Consider the following 19,143-nt stretch of genomic DNA (forward strand, 5'->3'; position numbering starts at 1 on the left):
AGGGAGATTCTTGTTCCATTGTGTAAGTCTTTGATTAGGCCACACATGGACTATTGTGCCCAGATTTGGTCACCTGGTTTTCAGAAGGATGAAGAGATGTTGGAAAGGGTCCAAAGGTGACTGACTAAGGTAGTTTCTGACCTGTGGAATGTCGAGTATGAGGAAAGATTGAAAAGATGTAATTTGCAGAGTCTAGTGGAGAGAAGGAAGAGGGGAGATATGATAGAGACCTACAAGTTGGTAAGGGGTTGTTATAGGATCAATGGTGGAGAAGTTCTACAGAGAATAGTGGGAGATCAAGGGAGAACCAGACGTCATCCCTGGAAACTGTATAAAGAGGGTGTGAGAGGCAGGTTTTTTTCGTGCAGAGTTGTGAGTGATTGGAATGCCTTGCCTGAGAGTGTGGTGTCTGCAAGGAGTTTGAATGTGTTTAAGACGCGGTATGATGAGATGTGTGTGAGATAAAAGGACCTCCTAGATGAGTCTTTGACTCCATGAAGTCTTGTTTAATAATAATAATAACTTTTGATTTAAATTTAAAGTGTGTTGATCTTTTAACTCAAAATTTCCATGTTTAGTATTGAGATAAATTGAATGCCTGAATTTCTTTGATATTCCAATAAACATGATTTATTTGCCTATACCTGAGTCATGCCTGATTATGATTCTGAATGACCACTTATAAAAATAGAACCTCTTTTGGTGGGAAAGTATTAGAAAGTGTATATAATCATAGATTTAGGTCACGACTGCAGTCTGAATCTATACAGCCGCATTAAAGTAAAATATAGTGTAAGAACGCCTCAGAATCTAGTATTGTCTCCCTGAGTGAGGATCTTTTCTGTTATAGGATACTGGTTGGTGTAGCATAATATAAATTTGCCAGTATCCGAAGAGGAAACAATCCTAGATGTAAGTATATTAGGCCCGATATCTGAAGAAGTAAAATAGCAATTGAAAGATAGAAAGGGAAGATATAAAATAATAAAAAAAATACATAACAAAGCTATCCTGTAATAGCCATTCAAAAGTTTAGACCTCTATCATATCACCCGTCTTTCTCCTGTTAAGGTGTCTGTAATCCAAATGCTCGCAATCTGTCCTCATAATCTGGATATAATCTTTGTAACTCTTCTTTGTACCCTTTCCACAGCTTCCTTATCCCCTTAGAATCCGGGAGAACAAATTTGCGCACAGCAATCCAGGTGTTGCCTTATAAAGAGGAAAAATGACTTCCTTATCCTTACTTGTCAAGGTTCACTTCAACATCGAAATTATCCTCTGAGTTGTATTTGCAGCTTTGTTATGTGACCTTTGATCTTCAAATTCCTATTCACCAATGCACCAAGATTCCTTGCTTCCTCAGTTTCTGGTAGCATAACTCTGCTAATAGAATATGCCACTGGAAATCTAATCACGTCACCAAAGTGCATAACTTTACACTTACTAACGTTAAACTGATAGCCATTTTCTTTTGCCCAATTTTCCATCCTATTCAAATCATTTTGTAAGTGCTGAATATCAGTAGCATCCCTAATTGCCCTACCTATCTTTGCATTATTGACAAACAATTTAACATTTCCTGTTAGTCCCTTCCTAATGTCAATAATGTATAGATTGAACAATGATGGCCCAAGTACTGAACCCTGGGGTACACCACTGGTCACCTTAAATCTGGTAGATTCACACCCACTGTATACCACCTTCTGATATCTGTCTGTCAACCATTCACTGATCCAAGTCAAGAGTTTATATTCCAGTCCCATATTCTCCAATTTATGCCTTTTGTGTAGTATCCTATCAAATACCTTAGAAAAATCCAACATTAGCATATTGTATCCATTCCCTTTATCTAACTTGGCTGTGACATTGTTATAAAATATGAGCAAATTGCTAAAACATTACCTTCCTTTAGTAAACCTATGCTGCTCCTTGCAGAGTATAGTCTGTTTGCAAACAAACTCTTGCAGAGTTTGTTTGTCTACCCATTTCTGTATGCCAGTTCTTATCAACTTCTCTAAAATCTTCACTGCCACACCAGAGATACTGATAGGTCATTAGACACATCAGTTTTTGTACCACAAAAACTCTGTGTCTAATTACTGACAATTAGATACTTCCCAAGAAAGCAGAACGTGATCCCTCTCACCAACTGGTTGTAAAATAGCCATATTCTTATCAGACTCATTCTAATGCTATGAACAAACCCAACACTATTTGACCTTGAAGGCAAAGATAATGCATTTGATAGAGTCCGACATGGAGGGCTTCTTAGATTACCTGTTTTCTCTCACATTGTTCACTGTAATGATGGAAGGTTTTCTCTCTTCAGAACCTCCTGTTAATTCATGTTTCTTCGTGGCTCTTTCACTTTCCCTTTTCTTTATATACAGAGTGGCTATAATTAAAAAGGTGATATTCAGAGCCCATAGCAAAAAAATGTATATGACAAAATTCAACCAAACATGGTGTCAGCGCACTCTGGAACATGGGGTTTTTATTTACAGAAGATAAAAAAATAATACAAAATTCTCCCACCAGGGACATTTGGCACTATAAGCACGTGGTTTGGGATTAAATAAACAGTAATGGTGAGAAGAGAGACAACAAATCAGTTTTCTTGTTCATATAACTTACAGATGTGGTTCAGTATGTCTTCTTTTTTGATATTCTAAGAACTGCATTCTGTGAATGACATTTTTTACAGTGGAATGCAACAGATCTGCATTGATTTGCCTCACATGCTAAGTTATTCTGTCTTTCTAGTTTTCTAAATCAGGATCATGTTTTTCATACACCATACATTTCAGGTGGCCCCACAACCAAAAGTCACAGGGATTGAGATCAGGCGAACGAAGTGGCCATTCTATGTAAAATATGCATGACTTTGCACTCTGTGTTCTGTGAAATGTTTTCATAACATTCACTATACCGGCAATCCAGTATGAGGCGGTGCTTCATCCTGCATGAATATGGTAGAGTCAGGGCATCTTTTCTGCTGCTGTTGTGGAATAACCAGCTTGCATAGCATCTCTTGTTACCTAACAGCAGAGACAGTACAAGTCACTGGTCCTGTCAGGTGAATTTCTTTGAAAAACTACAGACCTTCAGTGAGTATAAAGGGGTCTGATGAAATGCATGAAGGTTATTCACAGCCCAGATGCAGCAATTGTCTGAGTTAACACCTGCTTTTCAGATAAAAATGTGCCTTGTCACTCCACAAGATCTTCCATGCTATACATCATTAACTTCCATTCGAGCTAAGAACATCAGGACAAACTGCAGTCGAGTTTCTGCATCACCATGAAACAAAGCTTGAGTTTGGGAGCTCATTTAGGGGAAAATCCTCAGCATTTAATGCAGGATTTTCCACACCATTGAGTATGGCATGTCCAGTTGCCTTTATATTGCCCAATTGTTGCTGGACATGTGTGCATTATTCCTTCCATGTTACACAACAGCAGTTGCAACTTCGTCAATTTGTTGAGGAATAATCCATTTGCACCCTCATCCTGGCCTCATTGTTAAAGAATTGCTGTTTTCAAATCATAAAATCATTTTTCTTAGTTTTTTATTGTCATTGGCCTTTTCTCCTTTCCTTCAAATGCCGGAATTCTTGAAGTGCAGCATTAGCATTAACATATTATTGATAGTAAAGCTTGACTAGCAATGCATGTTCTAGGAAGGTTAGATCCATAGTACTTCAGTCTTATCAGAATGATGCAAATCCATTTCATTCTTCCTTATATCTGCCAACTCCTCAGTAGAAAAAGTGAGATTATGCAAATATCACGTGCTTCTAGCACAAATTGTCTGCTGGTGGCAGAATTTTTTTTTTTTTTCTGTAAATCAAAATCCCATGTTCCTGAGGACTCCAAACACCTCCTCTTTAATTATGGCCACCGTGTATATTAATGACCTGCTCTCACTGACCTGAAATCTTGTTCACAGATTTGCTGATAGCACTCTCCATGCATCCTACTCATGGAGATTAAGTTGTTGGGGGAGACAACTTAGTCACCTTCCTTACTTCCAAAATACAGTTTTGTCTTAGTAGTAAAAAGACTTTAGTTCTTTTCCACTGATGTTTATTAATGCTGGCCTGTTAAGACCAGATCGCTCTTCTTTAACTGGCTCTTCCTCCACACAGTTCTCTAGCATCTTTGGCTTCCATAAAACTTGGCATCTCCTCTCAAAGCTTCACTTTTCATCTGTCCAGAATCCTAAATTTACCAATTCTTGGAATGCTGTTTTCATATTTGGAATAGTGCACCTAAGATCATGCAGTTCGGTTGATTAATGAAGCTCCCCCCCCCGTATCATAGCTTCCTTTCCACCACTGTCATAGATGGTCAGTTTCTACTTTCTATCTCTTCTACATATATTTTCATAGGTGCTATTCAGCATAATTAGCATTCATCATACCTCATTTCTAAAGGAACATGTTACTCCCAATCATCTTATTTCATCTACCTCAATTCTGTTGTACAGCTTTCTCCATAAAGTATTTCCTAAGGACTACAACCTCCAGCTCTTTAAGAAGAATATCAACAGACTTTGCTCTTGACCCTAGTCCTTACACACAGCATTTATTTGCTACAGGCCTTGATGCCTTTCATGTGTGGGAGTGATAAAACATATTAATAGATTCAAAATGGCTTCATTCCTGTGAGTATTATTATTGCCGGCGAAGGTTGGTCGATTGGTAGAGCCTTTGCTACTAATGGCTCACTTAAGTAAGTTTGAGCGCGGTTAGTAGTTGGAAGGGGGCCAATCGTTCGATGCTGTCGGCACACTCTCCCTCGATGAGTCTTTGGACTCCCTGGAGGTGTCAAAAATAATAATAATAATAATAATAATGTTACCTAATATGCTTTTACAAATCTCAGTTTTCAGACAAGTTTTGTTTTAGGTGGCAGATGAATGTCATCACTAAGTGTGAGACTACTACCCTTCACCCTTCTTATTGGTGGTCAAAGTGGCCTGGCTGTTTCCTAATTATTATTATTATTATTATTCATGACACCTCCAAGGAGTCCGAAGACTCATGGTGGGAGGACACCTAGTGTATAACTCTCCATCTCCACCTTACCGAACCTCCACTACCAATCAACTACATCAGCACCATCTACCGCCCACCACCACCACAAGTATCTTTTGTCTGTAAATTGCATGTGTTCTGAAGGGCCGATTTGTCTGTATGCGGAATGAAAAACCCGAGTTTCCGGGAGAAAAAACCCTGCTCCTGCTACCTCCGTATGAGATCAGCTAACTCACCTTCAGTTGAAAAAGTCCATATAAAGATTCCTCCCGTCACGACAGGAATTGAACTCAGGCCTTATCCATTCGAAGGGCGCAATGTACCGTTGTTCTTCCAATTGCACTACGGAGGCGCTCATGTATGCTAATTATCTCTTTCATGTATTCACCAAAGGAAGGGGGGGGGGTCATGCCTTTCATGCTCTTGTTCCATGAACAAAAAACTGCCCAACAAAACAAAGACAACTATTCATTCATCATTATACATTTTCATTTTTTAAGTTAAGTATGTACGAAATTGATTTTCCTGTAGGCCAGCGCTTCCCAAACTGTGGGCCGTGACCCCCTTGGGGGGGGGGGGCATTAGTTTTGTTGAAGGAGGCTGTGAAATAATGAAAACAAATTTAAAATGTTTTAAGACTAAGTAGATTTTTTTTTATCTTAAAAGAAATGTATTTAATTTTTATTATTTATTATTTCTTTTTTGTTATTTTTTATATTTATTGAAAAAAATCACAGATTAGTGTTGGTTCACAAACTTTGCTTCCTGCATATTTCGGCATTTAATGAATATTAGTAAATATATGTTTATTCATATAAGTTTCATATCAAAAGTATTCATAAGAAGCACAAAAAAAGCTTACAAACACAAAATCTTGCTCTCATTTAAAACAGCCAAGTTCTTCGCGCTTTAAATTAATGTTTCATTGCTAGTGTACACAAGTGCGAGTGATGCACAGGAAAGAAATATGCTTGGGGCGACTGCGGTGATAGCACATATAGCATATAAATACAATAAATATTTTAATAATATATGTCTGTATTATGAATTTTTTTTCCAAAGGAACGTTTACATCCATAAGTTTGGGAGGTACTGCTGTAGGCTACTCTGCTATTTTAAAGTTGGTTGTTAAATATTATATTAAACCAGGAAGGTTGTTATTCTGGACTGGCTATTATACAGTCTGAGTCAGGAGAAATTCACATAACTTTAGGAGCTTATAGTAGAAGGTTTTGAGTGTAAGCCGAAACTATCTTTTAAATTTATTATATTATGTTATAATATAATAAATTTAAAATTCTGCATCATTACTTTGACCTTGGTATTAATTCTGGGTCTGGCTCCCACTGATGAGACCACAATAAAGGTTGAAACTGATCTGATTAGTGGCCCTTCCCATAATGCATAGTATTAGAAATGTCCATAAGGATATGTGCATTGCATTATGGGATACTAAGGCAGTTGATGTCAAGTCATGAGCTTCTATATACAAGTATCCCAGTCGTGAACTGACTTATGTAGACAGGCTTATACGTTGGTTATGCATTATTAAAACACTTAAGGAATTGAACAACGTAGTTAAGGATATAAATTAAATTAAACTTTAATAAATATTTTCCGATATTTATTTCGGCAACGTCACGTTGCCATCTTCTAAAGGAACTTACATAAAAAATTAATTGCACGTAGGCACTATAACACAGAAACTGGAAATGAAGAGATGAAGCTATTGTTCTCCTAACAGTCCAGATGGTGCCCTCTAGCGGGCTAAGTAGGTGTTCTTGGCCGTTGGGCTGAAGGTCTGCTGATGTAGGCCTCCCAAATTTGGGGCAGTCGCATACAAAAAATTTGTTGAGGTTTGGAGAATTTCTTAGGGCTGAGGCTGATTCCATAAAGAGTCTTTCAAATTTGTATTTGCTACGGTGTATCACTGTAGCTTTCTTCCACCGTATTCTGTGGCGTGTATCCAGAGCATGGTCCGCAAGTCCAGAATGACTGTATTCGTGAAAACGGATGTAGTCCTTGTGTTCCGAAATTTTGATATTTGCTGTCCTGCCTGTTTGGCCAAAGTAAGACAGTTTACAACTGCAAGGGACCTGGTAAACACCAGGTAGGTCTAGGGGAAGTGGTTGGTCTTTAGTGGAGCGGATAAGGGATGCCAATTTTCTGTAAGGTTTGTAACAGGAGGTCAGGTCATGTTTTTTAAAGATTTTGGTAATCTTTTCTGAGGTGCCTTGGATGTAGGGGATGGTGATGGATTTAGAGTAATCCTTGTTGTGGAGGGGGTCTGTGGTTTGTAGGTTCTAATATTTTTTTGGATTTTTTTTTGGAGGGGGGGGGTAGCCATTGGCTGAGAAAGTGTTGAGGATGTGGTTTAGTTCAATGTTTAGGGCCAAGTAGTTTGAACAGATTAGTTTAGCCCTGTTGTATAGTGTTTTCACTACTCCATATTGTTGTGAGGGGGGGTGGTGGGATTGTTGGTGAATGTATCTGCCTGTATGGGTGGGTTTTCTGTAAACTGAGAAAACCAAGGATCCATTAGGCTGGTGGGTGACTAGTGTGTCTAGGAAAGGGGGGGGGGGGGCTGTTGTTTTCCTCTTTTTCCAGAGTGAATTTGATCCTGGGGTGTTGGTTGTTTAAGTGTGTTAAGAAGGAGAGAAGTGTGTCAGAGCCATGTGGCCAAATAGCGAACACATCATCAACGTAGCGAAGCCATACGGTTGGTTTTTGTGGGGCAGAGGCTAAGGCTTTTTCTTCCAAGGTCTCCATAAAGAAATTGGCCAAGGGTGGGGAGAGCGGTGAACCCATGATTGTCCCCTCTATTTGTTTGTAGAATTTTCCCTGCCAAACGAAATAGCTGGAGTTCATTGTGTTAATCTGTTGGTAACTTCTACAGGCCAAGAAGTGACTCTCTTAAGAGCCTGTGAAGTTTTCTAATTTGAGAGTTGGTGGGATTGTAATTGATAGGGAGGTAAGTGGCCCGATCTAATAGAAGAGCATTCAGCTTACCTGTGTAGTCCTTTTGGTTAAGTACTACAGTTGCATTTCCCTTCTCCGCTTTGGTGATAACTAATTCTTTATTATTCTTCATTTCCTGTAGAGCTTTATATTCCTTGTTTGATATGTTGGTTTTTGGTGGTCTTGCTTTGGAAAGTACACAGGCTACATCCAGTCTTACACTGTTGGCGACTTGATGTGGAAGGTGGCGGATTCCACGTTCAATCTGGATCATAATATCCTCACTAGGTATTTTATTGGGAGCAATGGCGAAGTTGTGTCCACGTGACAGCACATTGAGTGCTTCAGGCTTCAGGGTGACTGAAGAAAGGTTGATTACCGTGTTGGTAGCAGGTTTTGGAAGGACGGTAGAGTTCTTTTTTAATTTCTCGAACTTTTCCATCTGTCGGCCTCGTATTTTTTTAAATTTCTTTTTCGGCAGCGGTACATGAGACATCATGTAAAATCGACCAAAGTTCGTTGTTCAAAGTTCACGAAAGCTCATCTTCGACGGCACGAATAACTTAGTTAATGTCCGCTAAGAGCAACCGTTGTGGCGGTGATTTGTTTGCGTAGCTAGCGTGGTTAAATATTCGGAAAGCTTTTTGTGACACAAACCGGTGCTTAAATTTTACACAGTTCGCTAGACGATTTAATTGTCTAGACAGCTTCAATTTCAATTTACCGTATTGGCGTGCCTTCTGTGCAATTGCATCTCCATGGATGATGTTGATTATCGTAGACAGGCTTATACGTTGGTTATGCATTATTAAAACACTTAAGGAATTGAACAATGTAGTTAAGGATATAAATTAAATTAAACTTTAATAAATATTTTCCGATATTTCAGCAACGTCACGTTGCTATCTTCTAAAGGAACTTACAAAAAAAGTTACGTGCAAGTAGGCACTACAACACAGAAACTGGGAATGAAGAGATGAAGCTATTGTTCTCCTAACAGTCCAGATGGTGCCCTCTAGCAGGCTAAGTAGGTGTTCTTGGCCATTGGGCTGAAGGTCTGCTGATGTAGGCCTCCCAAATTTGGGGCAGTCGCATACAACCAAATTTGTTGAGGTTCGGAGAATTTATTATGGCTGAGGCTTATTCCATAAAGAGTCTTTCAAATTTGTATTTGCTACGGTGTATCACTGTAGCTTTCTTCCACCGTATTCTGTGGCGTGTATCCAGAGCATGGTTCGCAAGTCCAGAATGACTGTATTTGTGAAAACAGATGTAGTCCTTGTGTTCCAAAATTCTGATATTTGCTGTCCTTCCTGTTTGGCCAAAGTAAGACAGTCTCCTCTTTATTTACAAATATCCCACTCAAGGAAACTTTAGAGCTAATCCAAGCTAAATTTTCTCCCGACATCTCAGCCTTATTTCAGTTCACAATGAACTTAGGCTATTTCATTTGGCAGGGAAAATTCTACAAACAAATAGAGGGGACAGCCATGGGTTCACCACTCTCCCCACCCTTGGCCAATTTCTTTATGGAGACCTTGGAAGAAAAAGCCTTAGCCTCTGCCCCACAAAAACCAACCGTATGGCTTCACTACGTTGATGATGTGTTCGCTATTTGGCCACATGGCTCTGAAACACTTCTCTCCTTCTTAACACACTTAAACAACCAACACCCCATGATCAAATTCACTCTGGAAAAAGAGGAAAACAACAGCCTCCCTTTCCTAGACACACTAGTCACCCACCAGCCTAATGGATTCTTGGTTTTCTCAGTTTACAGAAAACCCACCCATACAGGCAGATACATTCACCAACAATCCCACCATCCCCCCCTCACTACAATATGGAGTAGTGAAAACACTATACAACAGGGCTAAACTAATCTGTTCAAACGACTTGGCCCTAAACACTGAACTAAATCACATCCTCAACACTTTCTCAGCCAATGGCTACACCCCCCCCCCAAAAAAAATCCAAAAAATATTAGAACCTACAAACCACAGACCCCCTCCACAACAAGGATTACTCTAAATCCATCACCATTCCCTACATCCAAGGCACCTCAGAAAAGATTACCAAAATCTTAAAAAAAACATGACCTGACCTCCTGTTACAAACCTTACAGAAAATTGGCATCCCTTATCCGCTCCACTAAAGACCAACCACTTCCCCTAGACCTACCTGGTGTTTACCAGGTCCCTTGCAGTTGTAAACTGTCTTACTTTGGCCAAACAGGCAGGACAGCAAATATCAGAATTTCAGAACACAAGGACTACATCCGTTTTCACAAATACAGTCATTCTGGACTTGCGGACCATGCTCTGGATACACGCCACAGAATACGGTGGAAGAAAGCTACAGTGATACACCGTAGCAAATACAAATTTGAAAGACTCTTTATGGAATCAGCCTCAGCCCTAAGAAATTCTCCGAACCTCAACAAATTTGGTTGTATACGACTGCCCCAAATTTGGGAGGCCTACATCAGCAAACCTTCAGCCCAACGGCCAAGAACACCTACTTAGCCCGCTAGAGGGCACCATCTGGACTGTTAGGAGAACAATAACTTCATCCCTTCATTCCCAGTTTCTGTGTTGTAGTGCCTACGTGCACGTAACTTTTTTTGTAAGTTCCTTTAGAAGATGGCAACGTGACGTTGCCGAAATATCAGAAAATATTTATTAAAGTTAAATTTATATTATATCCTTAAATACGTTGTTCAATTCCTTAAGTGTTTTAATAGTGAACTGACTTAACATGAAAACTTTGTTTGCTTATACTTGGATAAAGGATGAAACTAAGAATATAATATCTTGACATCTTTAGTATAAACAAGTGGAAAAGCTTTCAACAAAAAAAGCAATCCTTTAGTGCCTTTGGATGCTTTTCAGTTGAAGGCGAGTTAGTTGATCTCATATGGAAATAGTAGCAGAGATTTTTCTCAGAGAAACTCAGGTTTTTTTCTTATTACATACAGGCAAGTCAGCCAGAGATGAATATCCATATTCATTTTTTAAAATTCACTTACATGACAACTATCAGTCCTTAAACATTCATTGTCAAGTCATTTTAAGCGTAAAAGCTTAAAATGACTTGACAATGAATGTTTGTGTGGATGAATGAATGACTTGAATGAAATACCTCTGCTATTATCTTCCAGAGTTAACCATATTCCTATTGAATTGATTTGTATGAAAGGCTGATATCAAAAAAAAAAAAAAAAAAAAATTGAACTATTAACATTCCTATAGATATTTTTATGTACCAGATTTGTTATAATCTTATTTGTACTAGGCATTATTAATTTCTGAACCAGATATGACTGGGTCCAGCTGCTTTAAGAAAGCCATGGCTGTTTTGTTGGAGATGGCTCAAACAAACTCTCACCAAGAATATAGCCAACAGGTAATAACAAAAACCACAGAAACAAATTAAAACATAAATAAGCAGAAACCACTTTTTTTTTAATCTTTTAACTTTATTTTATATATTAAGTTATAATTATAATGTACTTTTGTTCTGATTTTTCAATTACAAGGGTGTGCTGAAAAGTTGTGATAATCACCACTAAAGAATTGAGATAGAACCATGTAACTTACACATTATTCTACATATCCCTATGAAGTGTTATACACTTGTTACAATGCTGCTGCATCACTTGCAGTCCTCTGAGGGAAAAAGTGTTTCTCCTTGTTGCACAAACCAGTCATCATCTGCAGATATGACTTCATCATCTATTGTAAATTTTCTTCCTTTCAAGTGTTTCTTTAAATTTGGGAATAGGAAATAGTCAGATGGTGTCCAGGTCTGGTGAATAGGATGGGTGAGGCAGACATCAAAAGCCCAAGTTTTGTATTGTCTTTTGGGTTTCATGAGCAGTGTGAGCAGGTGCATTGTCCTGCAAAAGCAACATGCTTGTGTTCAGTTTTCCCATGGCATTTTTTCTTCAGAGCTGTTGAATAAACTGCTGCTGTACAGTTTCACTTTTTTTTTTTTTTTTTTGAGGTACTTCGTAAGGATTACAGTATCCGTATCCCAAAAGATAATGGCAAGAACTTTCCCTGCTGACTTTTGGGTTTGGAACTTCTTTGGCCATGGAGAACGTTTGTGCCTCCATTCCGTTGACTGAGTGATTGGTCTCTGGGTCATAGTGATGAAGCCATGTTTTATCAGCAGTCACAGTACGAGCAAAAAATTTGCACCTGATTTCTCAAAACAACCCAAAATCCCTTGAGGTGACATTACACATTCTCTCTTTTGGTTGGCATTTAAACATTTGGGAATCTGCTTTGCTGAAAGCTTCTACATGTCCAGATTTTGGTAAAGAATGACCCCAGCTTTTTCCTTGGATAACTCCAGTATCTTTGCAATGTTTTTGACTGGTATTCATCTATTTCAAGGATCATGACATGCACTGCATCAATGTTTTCAGGTGTGATCGCTATGGAAGGTCTTCCTGACCTGGGGGCATCTGTTGTCTTAGGATGCCAAGTTTTAAACTTGGCCACCCATATGGTATCTGTTGGATATGCTGAGGTACAGTCCCCTAAAGTCTCACACAAAGTTTGGTGAATCTCAATTGCAAACTTTTCTTGCACCACAAAATACTTGATGATGGCCTGCATTTCTGTGTCTTTGAATTTCTTCAAAACCTCTCTGACATACTTTCTTATATATCCTAAAAGAAAAAAAAATTATTACAATTTGATGAAACATGGGGGAGTTAAAGAGTTTTAAGATATGCTTCTTTTTTGTGGTGGTTTCAATTGCTTTGATATCATTTTTGTTCTAGGTGTTTATCCTAAATTTTCAGCCTCCCCTTGTATAAATAAAGTATTCGAAAGACAAATTGAAGTTTTTTGAAATAAATGCATATTTCATTGCTTATCTGAATCAAAATAAATATTATAATCATTCTTGTGATTTACTGACTTTAAGGGTAATTAATTCATTTCATTTTGTTTCAGTATTAATATAATAATTACCTATTAAAAAAAAAATCAGCTAACGTCTTTTTATTCCTGTATATATATATATATATATATAGGGAGTAGGCGAGGCTACTTTTAGCCCTATCTAACTTTTGGAGACTGAGTGGGCAGTTCAGTCTCCACTGGTACCCAATCAGAGATAGCTGTCCCAAGGCTATCACTAATTAAGCAGCATGCAGTGAAGAGCGACGGCTCAACAAGTGCCGCCATCTCGTGGTCCCTAACCCTAACACTCGTATTTTTAATGTCTGAAATAATGTGGGTTCTACGGTCGATTTTCTTCAGTTTATTGGACGAAAAACCCGAGTTTCCGGGAGAAAAAACCCACTTGCTCAACGCCAGAGATCGACTAACTCAGGAACCAGTCGAAAAAAGGCTTAGAAAAATTTCCTCTAGTTGCCGCCTAGACTTGAAATCAAATCTTCCTTCATGCGGCCAAGCGCCGTGGTGTGCAAACGCCACATCCACTGAGCTAATAACCTATTTTAAAGAAAAAAAATTAGCTTTAATAAAGTTTATCTAAAAGAAGGATAAAACACCAATAGAGGAATATGCCATTTGCTTTACAGTACAGTATTTGGAGAAACAGCTGTCTTCATTAGAATGAGTTTGAAAAATTTTTAGAAACTATATTTTTGAAAAGACTTTCATGAAAAAAAAAGAAAATCCCACCATGAACATGAATATTAGTCCGTTTCCACCATCCTTCTTAAGATAGGGATCCCAGATACATTGGAAAAAAATACGGGACACTTATGACTGAGGGTGAAAGTTTCGTATGAGCATCCATCACATATGCCAGCCTTACAAAATGATTCAAACTTTCCAGGTGTGTGCATGAGAAGGTTTACTATGCACACACTTTACTAAGTATAAGTAAACAAACAGTAAATCAAATTGTTAGGCTGCATAATCACTTGCTTTTCGGCATTTTCAATGTTCAACAGGGACACATACATTTTAACAGGTAGCCGTACAGTAATTAATACTCTGCAAGCACCAACCTGTTTCTCTCGGAGCAAGCTTCTAAAATGGCATGGGCCAAGCGGACTTCCATGCTATTTAAAGCTGAGCCAATATCACTGCACATGCGTACTGTTCTAACGAGCTTATCATTGTTGCCATCATTCGCCTTGAGAAAATAACAACACGTCTACAGTATGTTTGTAATAGAATAGAAATTGTAACTCATCGATTTTGTTATTCAGTCTTGAACTCTAAAATACAGGACAAAAAGCTGTCTCAAAGAGTTTTCTCAGGACAATGGGACGATCCCGTATTTTATGGGACGTCTGGGATCCCAAGTTTAAGAGGATGCTCGGAGTGGCTTGAAAAATTTTCGCCTTTAGTATATATCCTTAGCCCACCCCATGGTACTGTGGGTTTACAACCTTTCATGGCAGGGATTAAGATAGATAAAGAAAGAAAAGGAAAATGTTCATTTCTTCGTTATGATGAGATGTCTGTTTTTGATTTTATGAGTAGCTTATCTAAATGATTTTAATACATGTAATTAATTAAAATTATTTACCTTATTATTTGAGTTTATAATTTAATAAAATTATAAACTTAAAACCTTATATTTCATCTAGTATATTAAATTTCATTCTTACTATAGTAACCATTATTATAATAAGTTATTCACAAACAGATTCAAATTATTTGCAATAACAGACTGTTCACATGTTTCTTTGAGATCACCATAATGAGAATCAGTAGTATTGTGAACATAGGGAAGAAAGGTGGGGGGAGGGGGTCTTATTGTCCTGGAAACATTTATTTACCATTTCATTTTAAATTCTCATCCTTTATCTAAGCCTTGATCCTCCAACAGTGATAAGGCCACACAAGGACTGGTGATGTCGCAACTTGGTTTTCATTAGAACTCCAGTACTTATATTTGTACTAAAGCTTGAATGGTTGCAAAAATTTTTCAAGGTCTCATGGCAGATTACCAATGTACACTCAAAACTGACTTTGAAATGCCAGAAGCAGGAAACTTGCATTTAAGTCCAAATTGTAGCCATGAGCTGTGCTAACTTTGTACAATCTTGCTTCTACCTGTTTTACACTCACATGGTTCTGTTGAATAAATAAATTATGATAAAAAAGCTAGTGTCTGGCAATTTATTTTTGCTCCATTTCTAGCATTGGCAAATGTCCTTTTAGCATTTCCAAATATACAGTATTCAGTGCTCCTTATGATTTTTCATAAAAATTATCAGAATATTTTTGTCTGAATTAGTCTTTTACCCTAATGGCATTTCTTCACTGTTGTGAATGTCTGTATTCCAGTATCGTCTGTTGTTCCGTGTTTTATTTTCATCTATTCCACTAATATCTTTCCTGCAGCCATGTCATAAACAAATTGAAAACTGGTTGATGAGCCAGAGCATAGTTAGGTGAGTGGAGATGGTTTTTCTCAGCAACTCTGACTAAATAATTGAAATAATTATTACTATAATATTCTACTCAAGGTCCTTGACCTTGAGTAGAATATAAGACTATTTTTATACAGAAAACAGATTACCTTTAATTGTCATCATTTACATGGTCTTTTTCGAAGTAACTACCGTGAAACGCGATGCATTTGTCCCAACGTTGCGTCCACTTCTTAAACACATGTGAAAGTCCGTTTTTTGAGAGTTCTTTCAAAACCGCCTCCGCAGCTTTTACACATGCTTTGTTGCTTTCGAAATGGTGTCCTCTTAGTGGTTTCTTGAGCTGAAGAAACAGCCAGAAATCGCACGGTGCGAGACTGTATGGAGGGTGTGGTAGGATATCTATGTTGCTCTTCTGCAAAACGTCCACTGCACAACCAGCAATATGTGGCCTTGCATTATCGTGGTGCAATAAGTAGCCATTCTTCAGCAATGGACGCTTCCTTTTGACGTGCTGTACCATTGTCCGTAAAACATCTGCACAGTATGAGTCATTTATAGTATTCCTGGGTAAAGTTATGGTCATAACTTTACCAGCCGATTTTACAGTTTTTGCTTTCTTGGGGGTAGGCGAAGACGGATGCTTCCATTCACTGCTTTATTGTTTCATTGTAGGGTCATAGTGATACAACCAAGCTTCATCTGCTGTAATGATGCGTTTTAAGAAGTTGTCGCCTTCCTGTTCCAGTCTTTCTTTCCATTCTGTGCACACATCCACTCGATGCTGCATTTGCTCCGGTGTCAAGAGTTTGGGAATCCATCAGGTGTAAACACGTTTCAGTCCCAAATGTTTAGCCATGATTGAGTGAACGCTTCCCACAGAAATATTCAGGACAACATGCAGTGGCATACTGTAATTCTGCGATCCTCCTTGATGATAATCGCTGCTGTGTTGATCATTGTCTCTGTGATGGACGTGAAGGTCTTCCCTCATGTTCAAAATCTTCCACATTTTGCCTTCCTTCCTTAAAAGTTTTATGCCAGTGAAAAACACTTGCCCTTGACATTGCTTCATCGTGGAAAGCTTCGCGTATCATGTTAAAAGGGGTCCGATGCCAATTTTTGCAAACGCACACAAAATTTAATCGCATAATGCTGTTCCAAGGACGCTTCCATTTCGACGACTGGTCACGGCTCGTAAGCTCGCCGAAATAAGCTTGCGTTTAGTCACGTGACACTCTGGCACATCAGCCAGTATACACCATCTATCAACCTCTTTTGTTAATACAGACAGCAACATTTCTTTATTCCACAGAAATTAATATTGCAATGAGTGGTTTCGTGACAGTAAATTTAGTCTTATTACTTATTGAACAGCCCTCGTATTATCTGTTACATATCCATGCTTTTGATAATCATAATCTTTAATATGAGGTCAAAAAAATCAGTGCAAGGAGGGGAGTGAAATCTGGCACAAACACACATACACACTCTTGTGTTCACAAAGAAACTGCATCACCTGATGTAACCATGTTTTTTTTTAATTAAATTTGAATACCAATTTGAAGAGGGATTATAAAACAGTAATTGTCACAAATAATGAATAATGTACTAGATAGAGTACAAGATGTGACATAATTAGGAAATGACAACAAACTTGAAAAATTTGCAAAGACTTCAAAATGAAGTGGACAGTGATATTTCCAATGAAAAAACAAATACCAGTATCAGAATTTAGTTCAACTACACAGTTTTACTAACATTCAAAGCTAAAAATTCACTTTCTGCTGTTTTGTACTTCGTGGGTACTTCATTACAGTTTGACATCGGCAGGGCATTGGCAAAATCCATTTCCTGATGGGTGCAACTGTCAATTAATAGTTCTATACACTTGTAATGGCTTCTTGGAACTCGTGAATAGCAGTAGCTACCACAGAAGTTGTCTACAGGACACCCTTTTAGCTATTTCACAAGAGGAATAACCTCCTCTATTCAAAGCTTGAATCGCACTTTTTCTGTGAGATGTTAACTAGCCATAATAATCTCAGTACGAAAATGTGAAAACTAGCTCTTAGTGTCTATTTATAGCATAAAAAATTCTGATGCAATAGTAGCAATTATTACATCATACAGCAACTTGTAGGAATGATAGATGATGCAGTACAACTAAATATCTAATGATAAAGCTGTGAAAATGACTATTTAATTACTAAAAACTATATTTATGTAAGATGATACAGTTTCGATGAACATGAGTGCATAGATATATATTTATTATTTTATTTATTTATTTTTATTATTATTATTATTTTTTTTTTTGCACATCACTTGCTTCATTTTCATACATACTACAACATATCTAAATTTAAAAAAATACGTTTTTTAGATCTCTTTAAAAAATTCAGTAATACCATATTATTAAATATTGGCCTTAAGTCACTTGAAAAAGTTCCATGTTTGATCTGTAGAGCCGGGTTTCTAGATTATGTAAAAATAAAAAAAAATAGAAAATCCTTAGTTCATCCCCATGGTATGAATGTACTATAGGTTTACAGTTGTGTGGGTGAAAGCCACATAAAAACTAGATTTTTAATGCATGCGCAATTCATAAATATCTTGAATATTTGCTGATAACTAACTTGGACTTGAACACAAACATTTAAAGGTAATGGTACACATCATTCTAATCTGTTGATGAAGAAACACATACACCAACTATTTCCATATAGACAGAATTGTTGCTACTATGGAATCGTTCTTATAATCATTACCAACAAAATATTATATATATATATAGAGAGAGAGAGAGAGATAAAAATGAAAAATGGCTTTTGTGTAGGGTTTCTAATGTAATAAAATAAATTTAGTTTTTTCACGTGGTTTATTTTAAATCTTATAGCATCTAGTTTAAGAGTTAAAGCATACATTTAATTGTATCCTTTTGGAACAGAATGCTGTTCATTATGTTAAAATGAACTGTTGATTTCAGTTTGCAAAAACCAACTGAAGGTTAGCAAGTTGTTAATAAACTCTTAAGCTATATGTTGACTTCATTTTATTATTTATTAGATTCATGCCCTCAATATACTCAGAGCTCTTTATAGAGATACCTGTTTGGGAGAAAATGTTATGATGTATGTAGCTGAAGGAGTGAAGATTGCTATCCGAGGATTTAAGGCATCTAATTGGGCAGTAAGCTTAGATTAAATGTGCTCCTATTTTAAACAGTGCAATAATATTTTATTTTGCTTAGATTGTAATATGTTTATAAAATCTCTCATTATAAGTAACTTCATTACTTATCATGTTCAGTTTTATGTAGTTTTTAATTCATGAAAATGTACTAAGAAGACTTGTTAAATATTCATTGAAATAATATTTTTTGTAAGTTATTGTACTCAGCCTTTGTTACAGTAATGTGGCACATGACGTCATCTTGTAAAACTAATAAGTCAGCAAGCCTAACACTAAGATTAGTAAAGAGTTAAGAAGATTACGATAAGTGGAAAGTTACAAAGACTTGCAAAGAATGACATCATCGTATATCCAAAGGTCAACAAGTGTCATGAATAAGGAATTCAAAAATGCTCGAATGATGTAAACATGCCCAAAGGTGAGTACGTAACCCGTTTCGAGAAACAGGTTGCGTACTCATGTGCTAAATGGTAATCTAGGCCTACATAAGGCAGCTTGTCAGAAAGAAATTTTATCTCCAAGGTTCTCAAGACATTCTCTTGCCTGAGATCACTGACATTCATAGTTGGGAAGTGAA

The 19,143-nt window shown here is 37.4% G+C and overlaps 1 protein-coding gene across 3 annotated transcripts in view; it reads left to right on the forward strand.

Annotated features, from left to right (window-relative positions):
• LOC150102123 (tRNA (32-2'-O)-methyltransferase regulator THADA-like) overlaps window positions 1-19,143 on the forward strand; it is a 694,369-nt gene that overhangs the window by 442,151 nt on the left and 233,075 nt on the right. For all 3 annotated transcript variants that reach the window (XM_090398691.1, XM_090398692.1, XM_090398693.1), the window contains 2 exons: window positions 11,294-11,404; window positions 18,441-18,563. In XM_090398691.1, the coding sequence (XP_090254817.1) occupies window positions 11,294-11,404; window positions 18,441-18,563 (234 nt within the window). The remainder of the gene's footprint in view (window positions 1-11,293; window positions 11,405-18,440; window positions 18,564-19,143) is intronic.

The sequence above is a fragment of the Typopeltis vanoorti genome, chromosome 10 (genome assembly GCF_054136105.1).
Source record: "Typopeltis vanoorti isolate ZY-2024b chromosome 10, IOZ_Tvanoo_1.0, whole genome shotgun sequence".
NCBI classification, from domain to species: Eukaryota; Metazoa; Arthropoda; class Arachnida; order Uropygi; family Thelyphonidae; genus Typopeltis; species Typopeltis vanoorti.